General features: G+C 47.5%; 1 protein-coding gene across 8 annotated transcripts in view; it reads left to right on the forward strand.

Annotated features, from left to right (window-relative positions):
- The window catches only part of FMNL1 (formin like 1), a 114132-nt gene that overhangs the window by 93029 nt on the left and 7189 nt on the right, over positions 1-13914 (forward strand). For all 8 annotated transcript variants that reach the window (XR_014557428.1, XM_083709100.1, XM_083709099.1 and 5 more), the window contains 9 exons: positions 572-696; positions 786-991; positions 3579-3813; positions 6436-6504; positions 6902-6982; positions 7559-7688; positions 8826-8989; positions 9877-9978; positions 11904-12002. Coding sequence is in view for 7 of the 8 variants with exons in the window: in XM_083709100.1 (XP_083565226.1) it covers positions 572-696; positions 786-991; positions 3579-3813; positions 6436-6504; positions 6902-6982; positions 7559-7688; positions 8826-8989; positions 9877-9978; positions 11904-12002 (1211 nt within the window). In the remaining variant the exon portion in view is untranslated. The remainder of the gene's footprint in view (positions 1-571; positions 697-785; positions 992-3578; positions 3814-6435; positions 6505-6901; positions 6983-7558; positions 7689-8825; positions 8990-9876; positions 9979-11903; positions 12003-13914) is intronic.

Below are 13914 nucleotides of genomic sequence, written 5' to 3' on the forward strand. Positions count from 1 at the left end.
GTTCACAGCAGTATTCTAAAGGCAGGCTTTATCTTGTGGTTTCAGTTACATTTGTAGAGAAAATAAGTCTGAGCTAGGCCTCAGATTTTCTACCTCGTGGCTTCCATCCTCTGTAAGGATGAGCCGTGTGCTGCTGGCTAAGAGCCAGAAGAGAGGAAGATGACAAAAGAGGAAGATGGCTTCATGGCTAGCCCTTTTATAGGGTCTGCTAGGGTCACGCCCATCTACCTGGTCACATACAGGGGGAGGATACTTCAGAACAGGTATGACAGGAAGTCCTCCCTGTCTGGGGCAGCATTCCCCTGTGTCTCCACTCTAGGAAACAGGAAATGTTGTATTTGACTGTTTCAGTGATGATACATCCCACAGGTCCGGAGGCTGAAGGGGTTCAAGGGTTGGAATTGGTGTCTGTGGTTGCTAGGCAACCACAGGATATAGGTGGACCACACCTGGGGTGTCGCCTTCTCTCTGTTTACAATCTGTCAGAAGGCCCCCAGGCCCCAAAGTAAGGCTGGAAAGGACGAGATCTCTGATTTGGTGGGCTCTGACAGTCTCTGTTGTCCTTTGAAAGCCGTCAAGATCAAGAAGCCAATACAAACAAAATTCCGGATGCCCATCTTCAACTGGGTAGCTCTGAAGCCCAACCAGATCAACGGCACGGTCTTCAACGAACTCAACGACGAGAAGGTCCTTCAGGTACATCCAGGCTAAGTTCCCTCTTCCCCGCTTCCTGCTCGTTCCCAACCCACGCTGTCCTCTCAATTTCTGACTCCCTCTCGTTGCAGGAGCTTGACATGAATGACTTTGAGGAGCAGTTCAAAACCAGAGCTCAAGGCCAGGCCCGGGAGCTCCCTGCCCTGAAGGCAAAGGCTTCCCAGAAGAAAGCCCCCAGCAAAGTGATGCTGATTGAATGTAACCGGGCCAAGAACCTGGCCATCACGCTTCGCAAGGCGGGGCTCAGCATTGACGGCATTTGCAAGGCCATCCAGGTGTGAGTAGTCTACACGCAAGGGACGGGTTGGGTTTTTTCCTCTCCAATTCCTTTTCCCAGCAGAGTGGGCAGAGGAGGTGAGACTACATGGAGAGAGGATCGAGGCTGTTCCTGATTAAGAGCCCGGTCAGTAAGCAGGAACCCATCTCACTGATAAGGCATGCTTTTGCTGCCCCTGGTCTAGATGAAGCAGCAAGGCAACTATGTGTTCTATGTACGTTCTTAAGAGCAAGGAGAAAGGGCCACAGCAGAGTGGCAGACCATCTGCAGCACATGCAGAAGGTCCCAGCTTGTTTTCTGCTGCTCCAGAGAAGCGGACACGGAGCAATGGATCCAAACTACAAGAAAGAAGATTCCACCTAAACATTAGGAAGAACTTCCTGACAGTAAGAGCTGTTCGACAGTGGAATTTGCTGCCAAGGAGTGTGGTGGAGTCTCCTTCTTTGGAGGTCTTTAAGCAGAGGCTTGACAACCATATGTCAGGAGTGCTCTGATGGTGTTTCCTGCTTGGCAGGGGGTTGGACTCGATGGCCCTTGTGGTCTCTTCCAACTCTATGATTCTATGAAATCCTCAGCATCTCTGGGTAGGGCTGGGGAAGACTGTCTAAAAAAACCCTTGAGAGCTGTTGCCGGTCAAGGTAGACCAGTGTTTCCCAAACTTGGGTCTTCAGCTGTTGTTGGACTACAACTCCCACCATCCCTAGCTAGCAGGACCAGGGGTCAGGGATGATGGGAATTGTAGTCAAAAAGAGTTTGGGGAAACCTTGATGTAGACAGATGTGAGCTACATGGATGCTGTGGTCTGACTCTGTATAAGGCAGCTTCCTATGTAGTATTTGCACAAGTGCCACAGAAGCTGTTCAATAGCAGGAGGAAAGGCAAGTTTGGGAAACAGGCAGAGAACTTGTGCAAGATCCGAATGCCCCACAATTCGTGACCTAGAAGGGTGACCTGGAAGGGTTTATAGATGACTCCCAGGCAATTAGTTGCCCAGAATGAGAAGCAATTGGGACCAGTAGAGAAAGGCAGGCCTGTCATATGCTCTAAACCAGTGTTTCCCAACCTTGGGCCTCCAGCTGTTTTTGAACTACAATTCCCATCATCCCTGACCACTGGTCTTGCTAGCTAGGGATGATGGGAGTTGTAGTCCAAAAACAGCTGGAGGCCCAAGGTTGGGAAACACTGTTCTAAACCACCGAGCCTTTTGGGCTTGCTGATTAGAAAGTCGGCGGTTCAAATCCCCGCAACGGAGTGAGCTCCCGTTGTTCTGTCCCAGCTCCTGCCAACCTAACAGTTTGAAAGCACGCCAGTGCAAGTAGATAAATAGGTACAGGTGTGGCAGGAAGGTAAACGGTGTTTCCGTGTGCTCTGGTTTCCGTCATGGTGTTCTGTTGTGCCAGAAGCAGTTTTGTCATTTTGCCCACATGACTCGGAAAGCTGTCTGTGGACAAAGGCTGGCTCCCTCGGCCTGAAAGCAAGATGAGTCATCTTTGACTGAACTGTCCAGGGTCCTGTACCTTTTTTTTACCTAGGCCTTCCTGGCTGTCCATGATGTTGAAACTCAAAGGAATGAGTGTTGGCCACTAACTTGGGATGGCTTTAGAAGACAGTTAGACAAATTCAGGGAACGTAAAGCTGTCCTGGGCTACTGTATTACCCACTGACATACTTGTGGTGTGTCAGTGGTCTTGAGCTATTTATGACCCTTTGTAAAGAGCCAGCCAACTTGAAGCCGGGCAAGATTGCATCCCTCATTATTATAGTTAAACAATGGGCTTCCCTGCCACAAGCTGTGGTAATGACCAACGATTTAGATGGCTTTAATAGGAGATTAGACAAATCCACAAAGGATATCATTGGCTATTAAGCATGATGATTAGATGCAGCCTCTAGGGTCAGAGGGGTCGGTCAGCATGGCTTCTGATCTTTCCTGGCTCTGCTTTCTGAGATCCTTTTAATTGGAGATACCAGGAACTGAACCTGGGACATAAAAACGCTGGGCTCTGACATTGAACTGTGGCTTTCCCCCCAAGCACTGTAGTATTGACTGAGCAGCTAGGTTCGAATCTATCCACAAATGGCTGCCCTCACAAGGCGAGCTTTTTTGTGTGTGTGCTGCTTGAATCCCAGACCCAATTTTCTGTTCTGCCATCATGATAAAGTGGCTCATTTGAGTTCTGTCAATAGCCTTTGCGGTACTGCTTAAATATTAAAAGCTGTCGTTGGTTTCCTCTTTGGGGAATGGCAGCTGGTCCCACTTCATTACCTACAATGAGAGTAAATGGCTGTAAGGAAACACTCCTCCCTTTGCCCCATGTTCTTAAGAAGGCACCGTAGTCCTCAGGGCCAGCACACCCATTGGGCAAGGTGAGGCAACTGCCTCAGGCAGCAAGATCCACAGGGGCAGCAGATCTTTATTCCCTCCTTGTTCGTGATGAAGATCTTCACTCGTCCTTTCTGCCCTGGTGGAGAGGGGAGGTGGCATTTTGTGGTTCACCTCTGGTACCGACATGTCTTGAGCCGGCCCTGGTGGTCTTCTGTTGTTACCCAGCCAATGAATCCAAGCCTTTGCTTTGCTCCCATTCAGATACGACCTGCAGTCCCTCAGCCTTGACTTCCTGGAGTTGTTGATGCGCTTCATCCCCACGGAATACGAGCTGACGGTGATTCGCAAGTACGAGAAGGAGCAGCGGCCGCTGGATGAGCTTTCAGATGAGGACCAGTTCATGATTAAATTCAGCAAGATCCCTCGCCTGGCGGAACGCATGAACATCATGACCTTCCTGGGCAACTTCGGAGACACCGTCCAGCTCCTTCTACCCGTAAGGGAGTGGAATAGGCAACCAGGGGACAACTAGGGTGGGGGGCAACAGCAGGGACACCTTTGCAGGTGCAGTCTGGACAGGTGTGCAGAAAGGACATAAAAGATGATGCAACAAATTGCCGCTTGCCTTTTTGCAACACCTTTCTTTTTGGTATGGTATAGCAAGCCTGTTTTCAAGATGAAAATACAGTGGTGCCCTGCAAGACGAATGCCTCGCAAGACGAAAAACCCGCTAGACGAAAGGTTTTTCCGTTTTTCGAGGCGCTTCGCAAGACGAATTTCCCTGTGGGCTTGCTTCGCAAGACGAAAACGTCTTGCGAGTTTTTCCCCTTTTTTCTCCTTTTTCTAAGCCGCTAAGACGCTAATAGCCACTAAGCTGCTAATAGCGCTAATCCACTAAGCCGCTAATAGGGATGCTTCGCAAGACGAAAAAACCACTAGACGAAGAGACTCGCGGAATGGATTATTTTCGTCTTGCGAGGCACCACTGTACGGTTCTTGGGTTGCTTGGCTGCTTAGCTGGGGCAGAAAGCCTGTGTCGGGCTTCGGGGAATTGGCTTCCTTACCCGTGGCCGTAAATAAGCAGATCAAACGATAGGGAATTATTACCAGTTAGTTTCTTTAATAAACACTGCGAAGGACAAAAGAAAGCACCTAACCAGAATGGCAGTGTCCCAATTAAGGTCACACACACCTTCCATCCCTATTAATCTACGTCACTCCTACTTCTTGTAATCTCAGCTTGTACCCTCTGTGCTTTTTGTTCTGCCACTTTCTGAGCCCTCCCTGACTTTGGAGAAGGGGGTGGGGTGAATGCTCTCCAGAAACTGTGAATCTTTTAACCCTCTCTCTTCCAGTGTTTCTCCTTGCTGTTCCCCATCCAGTATTTCCCAGCTTCTGCCTTCTGAACTATGCCTCTCTGCAAACTACTGTTCCAAATCTATACTGTCCTCCTGCTCCTGGGAAGATTCAGGGTCAGGAGGAGGGGATGGCTCCCATTCTTCCTCAGGGCAACCCTCCTCAGCACAGTCCCTGGCAGCTGCCTAGTTGGGGCAAAAAGCCTGGCCACGTGGCTCTCATTTCTGTTACTTGTGGACTGCGGGCACAGCAAAGCAGTCTGAGCTTGTAACTTGTAACTAGCCTTTATTGGCATGTTAAAACAGCGAAATCCTAAAACTGTACAAAGTCATCCAAATACACTGACAATCCGAACACATACAATATATAGAAAAGGCTAGATAACCACCAGTGAATCAAACAGGCAACTTTAGATTTAGCTTTAAAATTCTCGGCTAAGTACCCCTGAAACAATCTTGGTAATTTTGGGAGTATCGTCCCTCTTAGCTATTCAACACTGCAGGGAGATGGAGGGGAAATTCGGAGGTGTGGGACACCAGAAATCAGCAAGCTAGCAGGACACACCAGTCCAGAGAATGTCTTGAATTTGAGCAGCAGTGCCTTTTTAAATGGCTCTGAAGCCATTCCTGATGCCTGTTAGCGGAGGAGGCGTTGCGTGTTGAATTGGAAGCCTCCCCACTTGTAGAAATGGCTAGTTATGGCACTGCCAGGCATCTGCCTTCTGTCTAACCTGGGCTGTGCCAGTTCTCTGTGTGGAATTCTGCCTCCATTACTACACAGGGACGAATCTGGCTGATGAATTCTATGAGTCTTTCAAATGAAGGGCAAAGGCGCCAGTGTGGTGTAGTGGTTAAGAGCGGTAGTCTCGTAATCTGGGGAACCGGGTTCGCGTCTCCGCTCCTCCACATGCAGCTGCTGGGTGACCTTGGGCCAGTCACACTTCTTTGAAGTCTCTCAGCCCCACTCACCTCACAGAGTGTTTGTTGTGGGGGAGGAAGGGAAAGGAGAATGTTAGCCGCTTTGAGACTCCTTAAAAAGGGAGTGAAAGGTGGGATATCAAATCCAAACTCTTCTTCTTCTTCTTCTTTGCCAGGGCCAGCCTTTACAATGAAGCAAAAGGTAGCAGATGCTGGGGTCAGGGTGGGCAGAGCTGCCCTGTACCCCTTAGACTAGCCTGCTGCCCTCAAGTGCCGTGGAAGATGCTTCATTCAGTACGATTCAACTGCCAGTCTGATTGGCTTCTTTGTTTACCTTGCGGGAAGGTGCCGTCTTCAGGCAGCAAAATGTATTGAGCCGGCCCTTACCTTTGCCAAGGCGCTTTGTGGGATCAGCCATGGGATATAACAGGATTGTTATTACCTAGGCCCTAGCAAAGTGGTAACGGACATCACATCACTCAGGGATTTGAAGTGCCCCCCCTCCGGTCTTGTGTTCATAATATAAATGGTTTCTTTTGAGGATATAAAACAGGAAACACTTGTGTAGGGAGGGTGGAAATGAAACTTAAGACATTTCCCTAAGATTTGAGTTTCAGTACACCAATGCGCCTCTTCATTTACCCCCTTCCAAAATCTTAACGTTTGACTCCATAATATTGAATAAATCTGAATTTTCAGACGTTTGGCATCTTCAGGGCTTGGAATAAAAAGTTCACTTTCTGCATTTTGAGTTAGCTCCACTAAAGTGGCTATAGAGCTGGTGCAGGGAAGGTGTCAGACAAAGCAGGGGAACTGATTGTGCCTTCGTTCTTTCCCATCCACAGCAACTCAATTCCATCATCGCTGCTTCGATGTCACTCAAGGCTTCTACCAAACTGCGCCAGATTTTGGAGGTGAGGTTCCTTAAAAATAAGGGCGGGTTTGCTCAGTCACAAAGAAGCAAGCCCACAAGTCAAACCCAAAGCATTAAATTGGTGACATCCTAAAATTCTGAGAGCTGAGACACATCCCCACCCTCCGATGGCAAGTATGGACACAAATTATTGGAAAAGGCTGGCTTTTAGAGTGAGGTGTCCTCACAGGAGCTGTTTCCATCTGAGTTGCTGCTATGAGAGCGCTCTGTTAATTTCGGAAGCAGGTAAGCCCAGAACAGTGAATCATGCAGATACTCAACAGACAGCCTCCTCTCACGGTGGGCAGTTCCATTTGCATGGAAATGGGATTCGTAGATCCAAACGAGTGTTCCCAGCCGTCTGGGACTGGTTTGGATTGATTGGTTGTCTCTCATAGATTGTCCTGGCATTTGGGAACTACCTGAATAGCAGCAAGCGGGGAGCAGCCTATGGGTTCCGCTTGCAGAGCCTTGACGCGGTAAGTGACGTGGGTTGGGGAAGCATGGAAGACTTGGCACGCTCTTTGGGGAGCATGTCATGGCAGCAGGGGGTCAGCTTGAGGGCTCGCACTGGCCTTGTGCGAGATTGTAGTGGACCTCTGTGTTTGCCAGAACAGCCCAGAAAACCACTGTGGGGGTGGGATTGGGATTCAGTGGCAAATCATTCTCATACTATGGATCGGTGTTAGCCACAAGAAACACTTATCCAGAATGCGGCAGCCAGACTGGTGACTGGGAGTGGCCACCAAGACCATATAACACCGGTCCTGAAAGACCTGCATTGGCTCCCAGTATGTTTCCGAGCACAATTCAAAGTGTTGGTGCTGACCTTTAAAGCCCTAAACGGCCTCAGCCCACTATACCTGAAGGCAGCCAATCAGAAACCGTGCTTTGGTTTCTGAACGTTTTGGAAGTCGAACGGACTTCCGGAACAGATTCCGTTCGGCTTCCAAGGTACAACTGTACTAGCAAGAGAAATACCAGGTGGTTTTTGTGAACTATTGGAGATTGGCTCCCTCACCCAACCCCCATTCTGACCCTGTTTCTCTCTGTAGCTCCTGGATATGAAATCCACAGACCGGAAGCAGACGCTGCTTCACTACATCGTGCGGGTGATCCAGGAGAAATACTCCGACCTCACAAACTTCGCCAATGACCTGCACTTCCTGGAAAAAGCAGCAGCAGGTTCTGAGCCAGAGGGTTCTGGGCAAGGGGAGAAATTTACAGCGAAGGATGGGGTGCAGCTCCCTCCCTTTGGCCATGGGAATGTGCCAGAGGGGATAATAATAATACCCTTAAAAATACATACAGTGGTACCTCAGGTTACATACGCTTTAGGTTACATACACTTCAGGTTACAGACTCCGCTAACCCAGAAATAGTGCTTCAGGTTAAGAACTTTGCTTCAGGATGAGAACAGAAATCGTAAGGAAGGATAACAACAGGAAGATTTAAAGAAGGAACTATTGGAAACTCTAGGCAGTAGAAACATAAGATGATTAGAACCCCACTGAACTTGAAGCATGGGAAGCCCCAACAAAGAAATATAATTTTTGGACTATATAATAATAATAATAATAATAATAATATTTTTTTATTTATACCCCGCCCTCCCCAGCCAAGGCCGGGCTCAGAGCGGCTTACAAGCAATAATAAAAACAAGATGAATGATTACAAACTTAAAAACAAAAATAAAACACAACAATTAAAATAATGGAACATTAAAATATTAAAATGTAGCCTCATCGCAGGAGGAGAAGGAAAAGAAGGGGGGGAAAGAGAGAGAGAGAGGGGGGGGGAGGGAGGGAATCAAACTGGCTCCAAGCCAAAGGCCAGGCGGAACAACTCTGTCTTACAGGCCCTGCGGAAAGAAATCAGATCCTGCAGGGCCCTGGTCTCATGAGGCAGAGCGTTCCACCAGGCCGGAGCCAGAGTTGAAAAGGCCCTGGCTCTGGTCGAAGCCAATCTAACTTCCAATCTAATATATGAAATGTATTTGTATAATTTGGAATACTTAATGTGAATTGATTGGATTGTTAAAATGGAAAATTTAATAAAAAATATTAATAAAAAAAAAGAGAGAGAGAGAACAGAAATTGTGGTCCGGCGGCGCGGCAGCAGCGGGAGGCCCCATTAGCTAAAGTGGTGCTTCAGGTTAAGAACAGTTTCAGGTTAAGAACAGACCTCCAGAACGAATTAAGTTCTTAACATGAGGTACTACTGTATTCTGAAGTTCCCCCTAGGTAGAAGTGTTAATTGGAGCCATGGCAGCTTGATTGGGCCAGCTTCGCCTCACGCTTCTTTCTCTCTTGGCTCTCGCAGTATCCCTGGACAGCGTGCTCCAAGATGTGCGGGGCCTACAGAAGGGCATGGAGCTCACGCGCAAAGAGTTCATGCGCCAGGATGACAGCGCTGTGCTCAAGGACTTCCTCAAGGCAAACACAGAGGTGATGGAGAAGCTCCAGGCCGATGGCAAAACTGCACAGGTGAGAAGGAGGAGGAGGAAGAGAGGCGGTGCTTAGTTCAGAAGGGGTTGTCATGGCAACTGTCGTGGCAACTCAAAACACGGGGAGATTTGAGCTTTAAAAAAAAAATCTCAGTTTTTGGGCAGCGGTATAGGGGTTAGAAGGATGCGGGTGGCGCTGTGGGTTAAACCACAGAGCCTAGGGCTTGCCGATCAGAAGGTCGGTGGTTCGAATCCCCATGACGGGGTGAGCTCCTGTTGCTCGGTCCCTGCTCCTGCCCACCTAGCAGTTCAAAAGCACCTCAAAGTGCAAGTAGATAAATAGGTACTGCTCCGGTGGGAAGGTAAACAGCGTTTCCATGCGCTGCTCTGGTTCGCCATAAGCGGCTTAGTCATGCTGGCCACATGACCCGGAAACTGTACGCCGGCTCCCTCGGCCAATAAAGCGAGATGAGCGCCGCAACCCCAGAGTCAGTCATGACTGGACCTAATGGTCAGGGGTCCCTTTACCTTGACCTTTAAGCTCTCATTGAATTGCCCGAGATTATATATATATTGCGTTGGCATTTAGCTCCACCTTTTCCCCATTTCCTCTCCACGCCCGTGTGGATGTTTGTCTCTGTGTGGATGCATCAAACTCCTTGAAAGCTTATTCCATTGTGTGTGCGTGCATGTTGTTTTTAAGGCGCCGCAAGGCTCTTTGCCATTTTTGCCAATAAAAATGAAGCCCACAAACCTTGATGTCAAAGCTGGCATCATCCATGGGTTCTCAAAGAGAAGAGGCTCATTGCACAGGGCAGCCGATAAATATAAGAAACGAATTTGAGGCAATGTGTCGCTGCTGACACAGCCGCCGCCCCGAGATTCAGGGTTGTGACTCTGTGGGGTTTTTTCTTTCTTTCTCTACAGGAAGCCTACGAGTCGACAGTGGAGTATTTCGGGGAAAACCCCAAGACTACCCCTCCGACAATGTTCTTCCCCACCTTTGTGCGCTTCGTCAAGGCATACAAGGTAAAACTCTTGCCTTTAGCTTGGGTGCAACCTGTTTATTGACTGTGAGCCACACTCCTTGAGTCCCATATTTATATTTGCATCGGGAAGATTCTAAATGCCAACCAGCTTTTGTAAAGATTGCCGACATAACGCAGACGGGGGACTTTGCATTCTTAAATCATGTTATGTGAATGCTAAGTGTTGAGGATTATTGTAGTAGTTACAGGGTCAATAAAATGTGTTGCAGTGGTAGGCCACATACACGAGGCCACTGTCTTCCAAACAGTTTAGTTTACTGAAATAGTTTAGTTCAGAGAAGTTTTTAATGTTTGATATTTTATCGTGTTTTTAATATTCTGTTGGGAGCTGCCCAGAGTGGCTGGGGAAACCCAGCCAGATGGGCAGGGTATAAATTGTTGTTGTCGTTAAGAATTACTGGATTGACCTAGAGTAGTCGTTCTCAAGCTTCTTTCTTTGGGCCACTCTTTCAAAATAAAAAATTGCTCACACCACACCAATTTTTTTATTTATAAGAAAAAAGAAGAGCTCCTAGTAGTGGTTGACTTATGACGTAGAACACAACTACTTTATAATCGTAGTAGAATCATAGTACAATGGTATCTCTGGTTGCAAATGGGATCTGCTCCAGAGGCCCGTCCGCAACATGAAAAGCCCACAACCTGGAGCGGCGTATCTGCGCAGGTGTGCAGCGTGATTTAGCACTTGTGCGCATGCATGAGTGGCAAAACACGGAAGTAACCCTTTCGGGTACTTCTGGGTCACCGCGGGTCACAACCTGAAAAAATGTAACATGAGGTATGACTGTATTGAGTTGGAAGGGGTACCAGGGGTCATCTAGTCCAACCCCCTGCAATGCAGGAATATTTGGCCCAGTGTGGGCTGAAATATGATCATGGGACATCCAGAAAGTATAGAACAATGTAGCTTCATAAGAACATGAACCATTCCCAAAAATATAATTATAAGTGAGCCTCTTGCAATGTATCTTAAGTATGAGTACAAACTCAATGAGAGTTGTGAGCTTGAAGTGTTACTTGATGCTCGCATTTTGAAAATATATCTTTCTGTATTCTGCAATTAAAACAGAAATTATATTGATACTAGACTATACTACCCTGAAATGTTAAAATGTTTGATTGTCCTTGAATCTCAATCCACACCAGTGTGCCATGCACACCCTTTAAGAACCACTGAGCTGGAGAAAGGAGAACTTCTCCCTAGTTTTTATATTCCATTTCCTAGATAGCATTTGATACGAATAACTTTAATAGAAAAAGTGACTAGCTCTTGTTGATGTTGTTACAGGGAGGCAAGGATAGGTAAGGCTCTCCTTGGGGGGAAATTCCTCACCCCCCGCCTACAAATGAGAACCATTGGTGGCCCCAGTGGGCAGTTGTAGGGCTGGAACTACAACAGCTGAATTAGCAAAAAGGTTTTCTACACCCCCATCCCTCCCTATCTTTATTACAGGTCATGTAATAAAGGACAAAGTTTAACTGTTTCAGATTGTGGAAGCAAAGCAGGACCACCCAAAATAAGGTGGTGGTTCTTGCAGAGGTGAAGGCCTCTCTTAAGTATGCAGAAAGATATCATTAGTTTGTAAACTAAGAAAGAAAGAAACAAATATTTTTGGAAAACTCAAGGATCATGGAGCTTCCAGAAACCAGAGAATGTTGAGTATCTCTGCTGGAGAAAAGTGAAGCAGTTTAGCCAGCCTGAGACCCGAACAGCTTTTTGTATCCTGGCAATGAATGCTGGGAGAATGTGTGTGATGAGTTTTAAAACTCTGTTCTCCGGAAAGGTGGACTTGCGAATCTGATAACTCTGTGATGTGCTGAGTTTGTGAGCCATGTCACCACCCAGTGATGTACCTGCGATTGCTTAGTGAAGGTTATTTTTCTCTCTCCCTTTCCGGAAACAAGAAAGCGGAAGAAGATATCCAATTGTGGAAGAAGCAGGAAGCAGCGGCCAAAGTGGAAGAGGTGAACTCCCCCAACCAGGAAGAAAAGGCAGCTCCAAAGGTAGGTGTTAACATGTTGGAACACCTTTCCAAAACCATGTCTCCCTTCCCTCTGCTTTTTCTCAAAATTAAAAGAGTTCTGGAATTCCCACCAGACTGTATTCAGCCATTGGATTTTGTGTTGGGGACCAAATCTAAACTCAGCCAAAAACCCTTTCTGCTCGCAGGATTCATATAACTCGTTCTGTTGTCAGAAACAGCTTTTGGCCTTTAGAGGAGGAGAGGCAGGTAAAATATATTTTTTAAAAGAAGCATTGACTTTGCTAGACAGAGCGCTGGGCAACAGCGGCAGACGTACAGATGTATCCGATTCCCATTTGGCTCCCAAGCTTCTCTGATACGGCATCTTGCTCTTCTGAAGTGCATCCTTGCTCTTCTGAAGTGCATCCTTGCAACCACAGGTGTGGATTGCAGGGGAAATGTCTAGCTTGTTTGTCGAAAATATGGTAGCTGGGTGACTGGTGCCCATTTGCAGGAGGGAGTCCACGAGTAGCTGGCTCCAGAGCCAACTCTTCTAGGTCTGTCCTCATCCACCTTTTCAAGATCCACAAGGGCAGCACTGAGACAGAGAAGCTGGTAGACAGTGCTACTCCCTGGACTGATCGTAAAGTAAAGGTCAAGGACCCCTGGACAGTTAAGTCCAGTCAAAGGCAACTATGGGGTTGCGGCGCTCATCTCGCTTTCAGAGGGAGCCGGCGCTTGTCCACAGACAGCTTTCTGGGTCATGTGGCCAGCATGACTAAACTGCTTCTGGCGCAACGGGACACCATGATGGAGACCAGAGCCCACGGAAACACCGTTTACCTTCCTGCCACAGCGGTACCTATTTATCTACTTGCACTGGCGTGCTTTTGAACTGCTAGGTTGGCAGGAGCTGGGACAGAGCAACGGGAGCTCACCCTGTTGCGGGGATTCGAACCGGCGACCTTCTGATCGGCAAGCCCAAGAGGCTCCGTGTTTTAGACCCCAGCGTTCCCCCTCCCCCGCTCAGGCAGGCAGGCAGGCAAATGGGGTCTGGCTTAGGGAAGCCATGAGGTCAGAGGGGCAATACCCCTTTCAGTCCAATGGAGCAGCTTCCACTGTGTAAAGCTGAGAGTGATGTATGGAGAGACCCACTGACAATCTGTTTTAGAGTGGAGGAGTTATTATTTATTGAATTTATATGCCGCCCTATACCTGGAGGTCTCAGGGCAGTTCACAGAATAAAATCAAGATATAAAACCACAAAATACAGAATAAAAATTTTAAAAATCAACCCGATAGCCCCACCACCACACAAAACACACACACACACACACACACACACACACACACACACACACACACACACATTTTAAAGGCCATAGGATGTCAATCAGATCAACCATAGGCCTGGTTAAAAAGGATCGTTTTTGCCTGGCGCCTAAAGGTGTATAGTGAAGGCACCTTGGGGAGAGCATTCCACAGACTGCAAAGAAACCCCGTTCTTGTGTTGCCACCCTCTGCACCTCTCGAGGAGGCGGCACACCAATAAGGGCCTCAGAAGATGATCTCGGGGTCCGGGCAGGTTCATATGGAAAGAGGCGGTCCTTGAGGTATTGCAGTCCTGAGCCGTTTTAAGGGTCAAAACCAGCATTTTGAATTCCCCCCCTTCCTCAAAGTGCCCCTTCAGGAAAAAAAAACTAGTAAGAATTTTATATCCCATCAGATGTCAAGGGAATGAACAACTATCTGACTTTTAGAAGACATCTGAAGGCAACCCTGTATGGGGAAATTGTTAATGTCTAATGTTTTACCATTTTTTATGTGCTGTAAGCCACCTAGGGGGGTATAAATAATAAAATTATATTATTATTATTATTATTATTATTATTATTATTATTATTATTTTTACTGTTTAACGGAGGGTTTGATATATTTTCTGGCTCATATTT

Source organism: Podarcis gaigeae, assembly GCF_964106915.1.
Source record: "Podarcis gaigeae genome assembly, chromosome: 13".
NCBI classification, from domain to species: domain Eukaryota; kingdom Metazoa; phylum Chordata; class Lepidosauria; order Squamata; family Lacertidae; genus Podarcis; species Podarcis gaigeae.